Source organism: Agelaius phoeniceus (genome assembly GCF_051311805.1).
Source record: "Agelaius phoeniceus isolate bAgePho1 chromosome W unlocalized genomic scaffold, bAgePho1.hap1 SUPER_W_unloc_2, whole genome shotgun sequence".
Lineage (NCBI taxonomy): Eukaryota > Metazoa > Chordata > Aves > Passeriformes > Icteridae > Agelaius > Agelaius phoeniceus.
The window spans coordinates 10,052,268-10,066,975 of NW_027509867.1; the positions used below are offsets into that span (position 1 = coordinate 10,052,268).

General features: G+C 53.3%; 1 protein-coding gene across 1 annotated transcript; it reads left to right on the top strand.

The window, feature by feature from the left end:
• Positions 1 to 12,821: 12,821 nt before the first annotated feature.
• Positions 12,822 to 13,760, top strand: LOC143692743 (olfactory receptor 14J1-like). Its single transcript, XM_077172985.1, has one exon. The coding sequence runs from the start codon at positions 12,822 to 12,824 to the stop codon at positions 13,758 to 13,760; it is 939 nt and encodes a 312-aa protein (XP_077029100.1).
• The last annotated feature ends 948 nt before the right edge of the window (positions 13,761 to 14,708 follow it).

Here is a 14,708-nt window from a genome sequence, read left to right on the forward strand (position 1 = left end):
TCTCCAAGGAAATATTTTCCTGAACTGGCTGAGAGTGGGGCTGCTGAATCTGCATTCCAGAGGAAACTCCTTTTGGAGGTTTTCAACCAAATTTGCCCTAAAGCAGGACAGGGTGGTGGGAAGAGGGGGGAACCCCAAGTGGCTGGATTGAGGGGAGGCTGGAGAGGGGGACCCTGGGACCCCAAAATCCCCCAGCATCCCCAAGCAGGACCCTGGAGAGGGGGGATCCCCAGGACCCATGGGATCCTCAACAGCCCAGAGACAGGGGACCACCAGAACCCCGGAGGGATGAGACTGGAAATGGGACACTCTTTGTGGCTTTTTTTTTATATACACTCTTGATTTTTGGAGGTTTTTATGGACATCAGATGACTTCTAGAGATGGACTTGTGTGGGAGGAATCCCCAACCCAAGGCATTCACCCCTTGTTTTTCCCCAAAACTGGATTTTCGCCAAACCATGCTGCAGTGAAATCCCCTCCTGTCCTGCTCGGGGTGAGCTCACTCCCACACCTGACCCTGATCCTGGTCTCAATCTCACTCCACATTCACAGTTCTGTGTTTAATCTCATCCCAGTTCCAAACTTGTCTAGCCCCAGACCCAATCCCAACCCCAGCCCTAAAGCCAATCCCATGTCTAGCCTTAACCCCAATCCCAGCTCTAATCCAAATCTCAGCCCCAACTCCAAGCCCAGCCCCAATTCCAGCCCCTTCCTAAATCCTCAGCCCCAAACCAAATCCCAGGCTCAGCCCTTCTGGGGGTTTGGGGGTGTCTCTGTCCCTGTTACCCCGATGATGTTTGGGTGGGGTCCCAGCAGGGCTGAGAGGGACAGAGACCCCCCCGGCCTCCCCAGGGGTGAGAAGGTGGCAGAGCCCCCCCAGCCCCGAGCAGCCTCAGCGGTGAGAGGGACACAGAGCCCCTGGTGCCCAGCCCTGCACAGGCATTGCCTGAGGCCAGAGGGATGGAGACCCCCCGAGCATCCCCCAGGGCCAGGGGACAGAGAGCCCCGAGCATGCCCTGGGCTGAGAGGGACAGAGACTGCCCTGAGCACCCCCTGGCACAGGGGAGAGAGGGAGGGAGACCCCCCAGGCATTCCCTGGGTGAGAATGATGGAGACCCCTGGGGAATGGCCTGGGGTGACAGGGACAGGGACAGCCCTGGGGAATGGCCTGGGGTGACAGGGACAGGGACAGCCCTGGGGAATGGCCTGGGGTGACAGGGACAGGGACACCCCTGGGGAATGGCCTGGGGTGACAGGGACAGGGACAACCCTCCCAAGCCCCTCCCAAGCATCCTCCAGGGCGAGTGGAACAGAGACCCCTTGACCATCCCCAGGGCACTGGACAAAGTAAAGTTGTTTCTTGACAAAAATCAAACTTAACCCTACAGAAAATGCCTTGAATTTGCTCTTCCCACAAGTCACTTGTGGTGAAAATGCAAACAAATCCCAAAATTTAATAAACTGACAGTAGAAGCGATTCTGTGGCAATTCCAAAATCCATTGGTCCTGCACAGCTCCAGCTCAGCTGCTGGCACATTCTGATAAAAGAAAAGTCGAAATTCGGCCCAATACATTGTGATACCTCTTTTCTGAAAAGAGTATGAAAAGGAAGGGAAAGCTCTGTGTAGATGTCACAAAGGTGACAGGGACAAAAGAAAAATTATTCTTAGATTTGGCAAAGCCCCCGGCCCGTGAAAGAGAAAAGGGGGGACAGCCACGGAGTGACAGGGACAGAGACCTCCCCTGGGGCAGGGCAAGTGTGACATTGTCCCCTGTGTGTGTGGCCTTCCCAGGGTGGGGGTTTTACACCTGAGCCAGTTTGGGTAAGGGGGGTGGTGTTCACCCCCTGAGCAGGGATTCCCCCACTGTTTCAGGCTGCAATGTAAGATGGAACCAAATGCATGTTTTCAATCCCCATCTTCATCAACTGCTAGAAACAGGTGGGGCAGTGTTCTTGATCTCTTCCATGACTCAGCCCTGATAACGCCCTCCAGGGGAGATATCTTCTGGGAATGGGCCATTGAGTGTCACTGCAGGACTGATCAAATTCCATCCTCCCATTGTGGGATGCTCTGCCCAGGGGGAGGATCCAAGCATTCCTACCTGGATATAAGCTGAGCCTTGCAACACCAGGAGCAGCTTGCCTACTGGATTCCCAGAGGACAAGAGCTCCAGAACCACCCCTGGACCTTCAGAGGAAGACCAGACCCTTCTACAGGATCACTGCTTGGACAGAATCACGTTCATCACTCCAACAGGACTGCAGCCACCATTTAATGGGACTGCTGCCACCAGCCTGACCAGCAACAGGGTGTCAGGTTATATCCTGACTCTGTCAGTTTAAGGCAGTGTTTCTGCATCATTGCCTCGATCTTCATTTTCTTATTAAATTGTAATCCTGGTTTAGACCCTCCCCAGGTTTGCCTTCAAACAAGTACAAAATTCAATGTGCTCATCCCTTGTTTTCTTCCCAAAACAGGATTTTCCATCCCGTAAACTTGGCCAGATGGAGGAGGAGGCTGTGAGGAAGAAGAAGGCGCCCTGGGATACCCAGGCAGGTGAGGAGGAAGTCAGTGCCCCTTTCCCCCTCTCTCCTGCTCCATCTCCCAGCCCAGCACAGCCCCCGGCTGCAGGACAACCCTGCTGCCAACCCCGTCCTGCCGGGGATGCACTGGGGGGATCTCCTTCCCCTTCCCTGTGGCACGGAGGCAAATCCCATCCTCTCCTTGTCCTTCCTCCCCCAGGGAAGAAGCTGAGGGTGAAGACCAGGGAGGGCAAATCCCTGTGGCAGAACCTCATGGAAGAGGCCGTTTTGAGTGGCTCTGCAGTGCAGAATTCCAACAGGGAGGACAAGTCCCAGAGATCCACAGGGGAAGGGGCTCCAAACCCAGCCCAGGGTGCTCCGAGGAGGAAAGACCCACCCTGAGCCAGGAAGGTGGACAGAGCTTCAGCCAGAGCTCAGAGCTGGTGGCCCATGAGCAGCTTCATGATGGGGAGAAGCCCCACAAGTGCTTGGAGTGTGGGAAGAGCTTCAGGCAGAGCAGCACCCTGATCAGCCACCAGATGATCCACACTGGGGAATGGCCCTATGACTGTGGGGAGTGTGGGAAGGGCTTCAGCTGCAGCTCTGCCCTCATCACCCACCAGCGCATCCACACTGGGGAGAGGGAGAGGCCCTACGAGTGTCCCCAGTGTCAGAAGAGGTTTTACACCAGCTCTGATCTCCTCCTGCATGAGCGGATTCACTCAGAGGAGAGGCCCTTCCACTGCCCTGACTGTGGGAAGGGCTTCAAGCAGAAATCCCACCTCATCAGGCACCAGTGCATCCACACTGGGGAGAGGCCCTACGAGTGTCCCAATTGTCAGAAGAGGTTTCACACCAACTTCCATCTCCTCCAACACCAGCGGATTGACACCAAGGAGAGGCCCTTCTTTTGCCCTGACTGCGGGAAGGGCGTCAAGCACAACTCCACCCTCCTCACCCACTGGCGCATCCACACTGGGGAGAGGCCCTACGAGTGTCCCCAGTGTGGGAAGAGCTTCACCAGCAGCTCTCACTTGAGCAGACACCAACGGAGCCACCAGTAAGGAAAGGCCTGCAAATGCTTCAATTGCAGGAACAGCTTCATGCACCACTCCAGCTTTCCAGCTTCATTCCCCATGGGAGAACCCACATTGGGAAGAGCCCTGGTGATCCATGTTCCCTGTGATCCATGCTAGGAAGTCACCTGCACCTTTTCCTGCCCCTGCCAATGACATGATGTGGGATGGAGGAACGTGAGTGTCTGGCCATGGCCCTGTCATTACATTCACTCCCACCTCAGGTCATTGCCAGGAGCTGTTGCTGTTCCAATAAATGTTCTTGTCCTAGCCCAGGATCTTTGCCTTTTGTGCTTTCCATGGGAGGCGGGAGGGCAGCGAGGGCAGCACGGTTTTAGCGGGAGCAGGAAATTGGGGAATCCCATTGCTGCAGCCCGGCCCGTGGAAACCGAGCATCCCAGCTGGTGGCAGCCCTGGTGGCCATGGCAGCAGCCTTGGGAGCGGGTCCCTGGCTGGGGCTGTGGGAACCTCTTCCCTCTGGTGCCCAGGGACAGGAGTGGAGGGAGCGGCTGCAGCTGAGTTGGGGCAGGCTCAGGTTGGATGTCAGGAAAAGGTTTTTGGCCAGAGGCTGCTGGGGCCCTGGCCAGGCTCCCCAGGGCAGGGTCCCAGCTCCAGGGCTCTCTGAGCTGCAGCAGCATTTGGCCAGCGCTGCCAGGCCCAGGCTGGCATTGTTGGGGTGTCCTGTGCAGGGCCAGCAGTTGGACTGGAGGATCCTGATGGGTCCCTCCCAGCTCAGCCAATTCTGTGCTTCTGGGATCCCATCAGCCTGGGGATGGGGCTGCCAATGGTTGCCATGGCAACGGGCTCTGGCTGCAGGCCTGAGCTGGTGTCCATGGCAACCAGCCCTGGCATGGGGTCTCCATGGAGCTGCCAAAGGACTGAGCATAGCAACAGGGGGCTGGTGATGGTTGCCATGGAAACTGAGCATAGCAACAGGGGGCTGGTGATGGTTGCCATGGAAACTCACCATAGCAACAGGGGGCCAGTGATGGTTGCCCTAGATATTGACCATAGCAACAGGGGCCTGGTGATGGTTGCCATGGAAACTGACCATAGAAACGGGCTGGTGATGGTTGCCTGCTCAGGATCAGATTTGTCACAGGCCCTCAGAGGGGTTCCATGGGATCTTTCCAAGAGTCTCCAGGCTGTTCCAGAGCTGGAATGTCACAGGCAGAGACAGGGGCTCCATGGAGACCTCCCAGGGCTCTCTGGGGATGGTAAAGAACCCTGGGGTCAGAGGCAGTCACAGCCATTCCATGGTGACATCCCAGGACACCTTGGGCTGCAAAGGCACCCATCTGTCCCAGGCACTCACGGGGGCTCCACGGTGACATCCCAGGAGTCCCCAGGCTGCCAAAGAGCCGGGATGTCCCAGACACTCACAGGGGTTCTTGTCATGGGCACAGTGGGAGCTTCAGGTAAAGTTTATTAGAGAAGCTCCTGTTGGGTCACGAGGTGCAGAAAGGAGCCCCAATAGTCCCCACAGATCCCCAAATGTCACCACTGAATCAGAGATGACACAGACTCAGATCAGAAGGCTAAGGGCTAAAAGTCACCTGTTTTTTCAATCCTCTTCTTTTATATCTTGGTTTGCTACGGTTGGACCTCATTGGTCATTTAATCAACACATTTCACATGATTGGCCAATTAAGACAACACCCTTCAGTGAACAACTTTATGGAAGAAAGCCAATTTATTACAAACATTGTCAGCGCACCAGTCATTGAGGTTTGTTTTATGTTGGGCCTTTCTGGGGGCTCCCTGGATGGGGGAAACCCTCTGTAGCAGTTCTGTGCCAGGTAAAAGGACACACATGGAACTTTATTGGTCTTCAGCTTCTTGTTAATGGTTATCTTATCTAAAGTTTTGCATTTCTGTCCACACCAAGCTCAGCACATTGGAAAAACTCCTCAAAATGGCCCCAAAATGTACAGTTTCAAGGTCTGTAAAAGTTGTCTCATCCAATTATCTCTTAAAATGGACATTATTTCTACTTATCTACTAGTAACTCATCCCTTGACTGTCCACATAACCTCTGCACTGTGCTTTCCTTGACCAGTGACCCTTTGCCACAAACACTGCAGGAAAGGGAGTAGATGAAGAAGACAGGGACTACACCCAAATTCCTGCATCTTGCTTCCTATCTACACCATAATAAAAATCCCAAAACCTAAATTTCTCACCCTAGTGAAATACAATACTACCCTCTGATCTATTTCACACTTTGGTAAATTCTAATCTGTCTCAAAGTCCTGGAAGTCCTCTCCATGGGTGAAGGTTAAAGGCAGTGTTTCTCTGGGGGACAGGACTCCTCAGAGCAGACAGAGAAATATACCCTGTGCCCTGGATTCCCACACATTTAACCTAAAAAACTTTAACCTTTAAGATTTTAAGTTACCCAGAAATGTTCCAGGTAAGTAGGATTAGAAGGAGAAGAAACAGAGACCAACAGAAAGACAGAAGACCCATAGAAAGACACACACATGGGCACCAACTGCTCAGGTTCCAGCATCACCAACAGAAGAACCCCAGCAGAAGGCAGGATCCACACCCTGGGCTGGCCTCGTGCTCCGGCTTTTAACCCCCTGGGCCTTCATGGCCCCGCCCCTGGGGTGGGACTGCCAGTTGCTCGTCCAATCAGAGCCAGGGTAGCACCAGCTGCTGGTGTGTGATTGATTGATTGACAGCTGGGCCAATCAGAGCTGGGTTAGCACCGCCCCTGCTGTGTGATTGACAGCTCTGCCAGGCCAGGGCTGGGGGCGGGGCTCTGTCCCACCACAAGCCAAGGCCTGACCCAGCCCTGGCCCCACACGGGCATTCCGAGCATCCCAAGGTGTCTCGGGACATGGATCTCATCCAGCCTCTGACAGCGACCACGGTGACACTACGGAACCTCATGGAGCCATGGCTCAGTTGTGACAATGGAGATCCAAGGAAACGATGGTGAGACTGTGGAATCCAGGAATCATGGAATCAAGGAGACCATTGTGCAAATCATGGGCCCTATGGAAGCAAGGATCAATGATCAAACTGTGGTTTGATTGTGATTGATTTAAAATAGAAACAAGGAACCATTGTTTCACAGCGGGGCTGTGTGGGGCCAATGGACCCTTGTGACTCTGTTGGGGCTCATGAAACCAAGAAGCCATTGTGACATTGCCAGACCTCATGGAATCAAGGAGACCATTGTGACAGTGTGGGCACCCATGAAATCAACGGAACATGGAACAGGTCAGCCTGGTTTGGCCTCCTGGGGGCTGTCTGACAGGTCCCACTGAATTTGACATGTCAAGGGCCACTTCCCATCTGACCGTGAAGCACTGGGGCTCTGTGCTTTTATTCCTATGGAAAAGAACTGTCTTTCTTGTCTCGGCTCACATGGCCAAAATTGGGATTCTGGGTCTAAAATTCCCTATATCCAAGGGTTACTCCCAGACAAAATCTGCCCATACAGTCAAGTCTGGCCAGTCTTGGCCTCTGGTGACTGCCTCTCATCTGCCACTGCACCACTGGGGCTCACTTGTTTCCTTCCTATGGAGACCATTGTGACACTGCGGGGTGCTGTGGAACCAAAGGGCCATGGTGACACTGCAGGCCCTTGTGGAACCTGTTACACTGTAGGAACTTGTGGAGCCAAGGGGAACATTGTGACCCTGCAGGGTACCATGGATCCAAGGGGCCACTGTGACACTGTGGGGCCTCGTGGAACCAAGGACATCACTGTGGCTCTGTTGGGCCGCATGGTCCCAAGGGGCCAGTGTGAAGCAGCAGGGCTTTGTGGAACCAAGAGGCCATTGCTGCATTTCAGGGCCTCATGGAGCCAAAGAGCCATTGTGATCCTGCAGGGCACTGTGGATCCATGGAGAGCATTGTGGCATTGCAAGGCCCCATGGAATCATGGAGACCATTGTGACCCTGCAGGGCCTCATGGAAGGAAGGGGCCATTGTGACACTATGGGAACTTGTGGAACCAAGGGAATCATTGTTGCACTACTGGACCCATATGGAACCAAGGGGCCATTGGACACAGCCAGGCTTCATGGAACAAATAGACCATTATGACACTGTGGGGCCTTGTGGAACCATGGAGACCATGAAGATCCTTAAGGACTTGTGTAACCAAGGGGCCATTATGACACCTGAGGGCATCATGGAAGCAAGGAGCCATGATTGGCCATTGTGACACTGCAGGGCCCTGTGGAACCAAGGGAACATGAAACAGGTGTGGCTGCCTTGGTCTCCCAGGGCTCACCTGACAGGTCTGGCTGACCTTGGAATGTGGAAGGCCACTCCCATCTGCCCCTGAAACACTGGGGCTCTGGGCTTTCCTTTGCATAGAAAATAACTATCCATCTTTTCCAGGTATCCATGGCCAAAATTTGGATTCCACCTCTAAATTTCTGTGTATCCAAGGATTGCTCCCAGACAAAAGTTGCCAGAACAGACAGGCCTGGCTGGTCTTTAACTCCTGAGTGCCAGAACTCACCTGTTTTCCAAACACTGGAAAGGGCTGTCTGCTTTTCTTGTATGGAAAAAATCATCCTTCTCCAGGCCCAAATGTCTGAAATTAGAACTCCACATTCATAATTTCAAATATCCATGGGTTGCTCCAAGCAAACCTGCCAGGACAGACAGGTCAGGCTTGCCTTGGCCTCTGGTGGTTGCTGTTCATCAGCTCCTGAAACATGGGGGCTCCATGGTTTCCTTCCTATGCAGACCAATGTGACACTTGGGAGCCTTGTGAAATGAAGGGGCCATTGTGACACTGCAGAGCACCATGGATCCAAGGGACCATTGTGACACTGTGGAGCCTCGTGGAACCAAGGACATCATTGTGGCTCTGTTGGGCCGCATGGTCCCAAGGGGCCAGAGCAAAGCAGCAGTGTGGGAGTTAGCCTGGCTGTAACTCAGAGTCAGACAGATTTTACCCCAAAAGCATTGGGCATAAGTTTCAAGCCCTGGGAATCATTTGTTTAAATTACAGTGAGCTTGAAAGTTCTCCAAAAAGCCTTTAGTGTTGTTATGCTAACTTGTCCAAGTTCTCCTCCCCTACTGGTTACTTGTTTCCCCTATATGGTTATTGTTCTAGAGTGTTTCTACCCCCAGTTGTACATGTCGTTGCTCCCCTTTGTTTTGGGTCTTTGGATCCTGCCCCTCATACTGTGCTCGACTTCTCCATGTTTACTGCTTTTCACCCTGTTATTAAAGTTCCTTTTAAACAACTCCATTGATCCTGCTCCTTTTCATTTTTGCCACCCTTGCCCTGAAGTCAGGGAACCAGAGAGGTTTGTCACAGCCACCCTCATTGTGACCTTTGGCGCCCGAACAGGGACCATGACACTCAGGGCTCCCTGTGTCAGTCACGTCAGCTGGGGTTAGCTGATGGATAGGCCAGTGCTCCCCAGGATTTTGGATTGTGCCAGGCCCAGTGGATTCATCGTTTCTTTGAGGGACCTTGGCCAGGATCAGCAGGGACAAAAATGGTTTCACCTGCATAGGATTGCAGGTGGGTTTGGGGAAATGAAAGACATTTATTGCCCATTTTGTCACAGTGTGTTTTTACACTATGCACCCATGTCCCATAACTGATTTGGGGTCTTTTAGTGGCTGTTCCCCATAAGGCAGAGAAAGAGAAAAATGGGCAGCCAGATGTCCAAATTAGAAAGGAGCGCATATGGATGCTTTAAGTTAATTCTCACTGATCATGACAAAATACTTTCAAAGAACATATTAAAATCAATCATGAGGTGGATCATTAAAAATTTTCCAGACACCTCTGCTCATGAAATCCATACCACTGAATTTTGGGACTCAGTGGGAGTTAAACTGTACAACGTTTCAATCAAAAGGGACCCGGCATGCTCCCCCATCTTCCCCACCATCCTTGAGACCCTTCACCAGCAAGCAGTGTGTTGAAAACTCAATCCATTGGTCACTCCTAACTCGGGACCTCCCCTCAAACCTGCCTTTCTCAGACCTTCCATGATGGTCCAAGATGGCAATGGCCACGCAGTCTTGGAGCATCATGCCCTGGAGACTCAAGATGGAAGGAGCCTGAACGTGGCTCAGGAGCCCGACCATCCTCCCTCCATCTTGGCTCCTCCACTTCCTGCTACCACAGCCTTCACTTCCACCCTGAACGAACCTCCAGACTCCACCCCCACAAACGTGGGTCACGCCCCCACTGTCAATCATTCCACCTTCACCCTGGGCCATGCCTCCAGTTAAGGAAGGAGACTGGCAAACAGCCTCAAAACTCCTCATTGCCCTCATATGTTATGAAAGAAGGGGGCAGAATCCCAGGTGTCAGCCATTGGTTTACAGGGAAATGAAGGATCTGTGTAGGGCAGCTAAAGACCATAGGAGGGACTTACCTTGTTTAAATGGCCTAATCAGGGCCATATTTACATGTCTTAACCCCCTATGATTTAAAATATATTATACAGAATACACCCTGTGGGAAGGGGGATGGAAGTGTTTACTAAATCAATTAAGAGCAGACTATGCTAATAATGAGGCAAGGGCGGAATTGACAATCAACCATCTAGCTGGAGAAGGACAACAGAGCCTACCAGATGATCAAGCAGCAGGTATGCCCAGAGGAGTATTGGATGATATCAAAGAGATGGCTTTGAAAGCTTTAATCCAGGTATTGGATGGTAGCACCCCCAATTTGGACTACCTTGGGTGGCTGCAGCTAAAGCTTTAGGGCAATCAGACCATCCTGGGTGCCTGTTGAGTAAGCAAACCAATGCTGCCTCCCTCACATTGAGTGGCTGCTCTCAGACACAGAGACCATCAGACACGCCACCTTGCAGAACAGCGATAGAGTTTTTACTCTGGGCACATGGGCATGGCTGTGTAGACTCTGAGGGCATGTGCTGCATGAACCTCTCCAGCCACAGCGAGTCAATCCACAAGAGCATTCAGGTACTGAAGGAAGGGTTCAAGAAGCTTCAAGTGGAAAACAAAGACTGGGTCAATAAACTCTTCCAATCCAAGGGACTAAAGGGTTGGATGATATCTAGCTAAAACAGGACTATAATTATCTTAGTGGTTGTTCTTGTATTGTTAATTGTCCCATGGTTATTTGGATGCTTTAAGAAAGTCTTACAAAATTCTTTCAGTTCCATCTTTGTTGTAAAACAGAAAGGGGGAAGATACCCAACACAGGCTCCTCATGGACTCTTGGAGGAGAGAATTGGAGGCCAGGATGGCACAAAAACCTCTCAGAGACTCAGTGTAGGAAGGAAAATCCTTAAAAGTATCTAAAAGTATTCTTAAATCCATAAAGTACCTTAAAAACCTTGAGTATCTCAAGGCATTAATGACCACCACTGAGTGTCAGTACAAAGCTCTCAAGGGACTCATTAAAGCAGATAATTGGGGCCATGATTGCACAAACCTCTCACAGAGTCTGTATCAAAAGGGAAACACCAAGTACCTTCAAATAACTGAAGTACCCGGAAGTATTAATTAGCCCCACTGAGTGTTGTTACTGACAAAGCCTCTCCAGGGACTAATTACAGCAGATAATTGGAGGCCATGATTGCACAAACCTCTCAGAGCCTCCAAGGCAAAAGCCAAAGCCAAAGTCCTTTGAAAAAGCTGCAGTCCCTGCAGGGAGCATGAAGGAGCCCCCAGGGCCATTGCTGAGCAAGGCTCCCCAGGGACTCCTTGCAGCAGATCCTTGAGGCCACTGGGATGTGGGCTAGGGGGGGATGCTGAGGGCAGCACAAGGGGCTGACAGTGCCCAGCCTGGCTGGGGCTGTGCCAGGAGGCCCCAGGGCCTCAGGACAAGGTGTCTCCTCCCAGTCCTTGCTGGCACAGACCCTGCTGTGCCCCAGGGCACCCAGACTTGGCTTCTCTTTGTCCCCACCTGTCATCACTGCCTGCAGTTCTCTGCTCTGCCTGGGGCCTGGGGACACTTGCTCAGTCGTGTCCCTCAGTGGGACCCATTAAAAGTCCAAGAAACTTTGGAGTTGGATTCTGCCTTGGAGTTCTGGAGAGGTTTCTTCAGCTCCCTCTCAGGGCCTGATGTCCAGGGCCTGAGCACAAAGCCCCAGAGGCTGATTAAAGTCCTGGTGCTGTGTCTGTGCTGCTGAGCTGGGCTGGGCTCCTGGCACAGAGGCAGCTCCTGGTGACCAAGAAGAGCTTCAAAAGCACATTTCTCTGGATGAGCAGCTCTTGTGCCAGCCCAGCAGGGCTGGGGCACTGCCTGCAGCCAGCCCGGGCACAGCACAGAGGCACAGAGAGCTTCAATCAGTCAGGGCTGGGAAGGGGCTGAGAAGTGCCTGGGGCACAATCACTGCCAGCCCTTGGCACAGGAACCTCTGGCTGCAGGACAATGCAGCTGCAGCTCCTGGAGCCATCTCCTCAAGCTGGAACATGCCAATGCCTGCAGAGCCTGTGAGTACATTCTCTGCTTGTCTCTTGTGCAGAGCAGCCAGGGGTGCCCAGGGCTGTCCTGCAGAGCAGGGTCCTGCAGCCCAGGGCACTGTGCTGGGGCAGGGACTCTGCTGCCTGCCAGGGACAGCTCTCAGCCAGCCCTGGCAGCTGCTGCCAGCACTGGGGGACAAGATCTGCCTGAGAGGAGACAGCTGGTGAGGCTTGGAAGTGTTTTCCTTGTGTGGGGAGGATGCTGCATTGTTCAGGACTGCTCCCAGCATGGCATTTAACTGCAGAACATTTCCAAGTAGATTATACAGGGAGCACAGCAAGGCAGGGGCTGAATAAAAGGGAAAATCCTGCTTTATTAATCTACTGCTCTAGGTTGCATGGATGGGAAATTGCAAACAGATAATCATCCCTCAGTTCAGGTAGAGAAATTTTTTATCTCAGATCTTACAAAACCAGGCAGTGAAAGAAATCAGCCCTTAGGGGCAGCATCAGTGTCACTTTTCCAATAGCTCAAGGTTTTTATCATGTTTCTAGCAGAGCCTGCAGAGCCAGAGCTGCCTCTGGGCAGTGCCTGAGCTGGGAGGGCTCTGCAGGGCAGAGCTGAGCCCCCAGGGCTGGGCTGGGCTCTGGCAGCACTGGCAGGGCCCAGCCCTGGGCACAGGGAAGCAGCTGCTGGCAGGGACAGCTCCAGGCAGCAGAGCCCTGGGCAGGCAGTGAGGGGAAAGTGCCCCCAGGCTGTGCTGGGATATTTCAAGTCCTCTCCAAACCCAACTATTTTATGATTACTTTTTTTACAGATCCCCATGCCAAGGCTCCTTAAATGTCCAACAGCAGCTCCATCAGGCACTTCCTGCTGCTGGCATTGGCAGACACGCGGCAGCTGCAGCTCCTGCACTTCTGCCTCTTGCTGGGCATCTCCCTGGGTGCCCTCCTGGGCAACGGCCTCATCATCAGCGCCGTAGCCTGCGGCCACCACCTGCACACGCCCATGTTCTTCTTCCTGCTCAACCTGGCCCTCGCTGACCTGGGCTCCATCTGCACCACTGTCCCCAAAGCCATGCACAATTCCCTCTGGGACACCAGCAACATCTCCTACACTGGATGTGCTGCACAGCTCTTTTTCTTTGTGTTCTTCGTCTCAGCAGAGTATTTCCTCCTGACCGTGATGTGCTACGACCGCTACGTGTCCATCTGCAAACCCCTGCACTACGGGACCCTCCTGGGCAGCAGAGCTTGTGCCCACATGGCAGCAGCTGCCTGGGCCAGTGCCTTTCTCAATGCTCTCATGCACATGGCCAATACATTTTCCCTGCCCCTGTGCCATGGCAATGCCCTGGGCCAGTTCTTCTGTGAAATCCCACAGATCCTCAAGCTCTCCTGCTCCAAATCCTATCTCAGGGAACTTCGGTTTCTTGTAGTTACTGCTAGTTTATCATTTGTTTGTTTTGTGTTCATTGTTTTCTCCTATGTGCAGATCTTCAGGGCTGTGCTGAGGATCCCCTCTGAGCAGGGACAGCACAAAGCCTTTTCCACCTGCCTCCCTCACCTGGCCGTGGTCTCCCTGTTCATCAGCACAGGCACGTTTGCTCAGCTGAAGCCCCCTTCCCTGTCCTCCCCATCCCTGGATCTGGCCCTGTCAGTTCTGTACTCAGTGGTGCCTCCAGCCCTGAACCCCCTCATCTACAGCCTGAGGAACCAGGAGCTCAAGGCTGCAGTGTGGAGACTGATGACTGGATGGTTTCAGGAACCATTAAAATGATGGTCAATTTCTGCAACTCATTCATAATAAAAGTCATCTTTGATACTCATTTTGGTTTTGTTGTGGGTTTTTTCTTTTGTATTACTTTTATTAATATTGTCCATAAAGAAATATAATTCCTTGTGCTATTTCTCATTTTATTTCTCTCCACCTTCCCTGTGGCCACAGACTGTGTCAATGAGGGTCTGTGCTCTTGGTGGCTTTAAAGGAATTAAAGGATCTCCCAGCAGAGTTTTCTGCAGAGATGCCCTTGTGTTGCCTTCTCTGGAGCTACAGCAGCAATGTCTGTGTGCAGAGCTGGGGCAGATCAGTGCTGGCCCAGCAGCTGTGCCCAGCAGCAGCAGCAGCAGCACTTGGTGTTGCCAGTGCTGCTGCCGTGGCCCTGCCCCGCTGCCCTGGTGGCCCTGGTGTTGCTGCAGGGCCTGAGTGCTCTCGGGGCCGGGCACAGCCCTGGGGGTGGCAGTGCCGGGGCTGCAGCAGGGACAGGCCATGGGCACTGCTGGGGCAGCGCTGACGCCTCAGGCCAGGCCCTGGGGGCTCCAGGCTCCTTGCCCAGGCTCTCTCAAGAACACGGCCAGGCCAAGGCTCAGCACAGAAACCCCCGTCAGCAGCCCCAGGCTGGCCGTGGCTGGGGCTCTGCAAGGCTGGGGCTCTGCAAGGGCCCTGGGGCAGATGGGAAGGAGCAGCAGAGCAGGGGCTGATCCATGCCCAGTGCGCTGCACAGCCCAGGGCAGCGTCCCAGAGCGTCCTCATGCAGCTGCCAACAACATCCCCCCTCTGCAGCCCTGGCCTCTCCCCCAGCTCACACAGGTGCCCCATCCTTGCAGGCACAGACACGGCAGCACTGCCTCAGCAGCCCCTGTTTGCATTGCACACAGCAGGGCCAGCACCCCCATGCTGTTGCTGTGGGGACATGAACCTGAGGAAGCACAAATGCCATCAGCCCCT

Bases quoted from the DNA above. Each gene is read 5' to 3' on its own strand.
- LOC143692743 (XM_077172985.1), top strand. From the start codon at position 12,822: ATGTCCAACAGCAGCTCCATCAGGCACTTCCTGCTGCTGGCATTGGCA.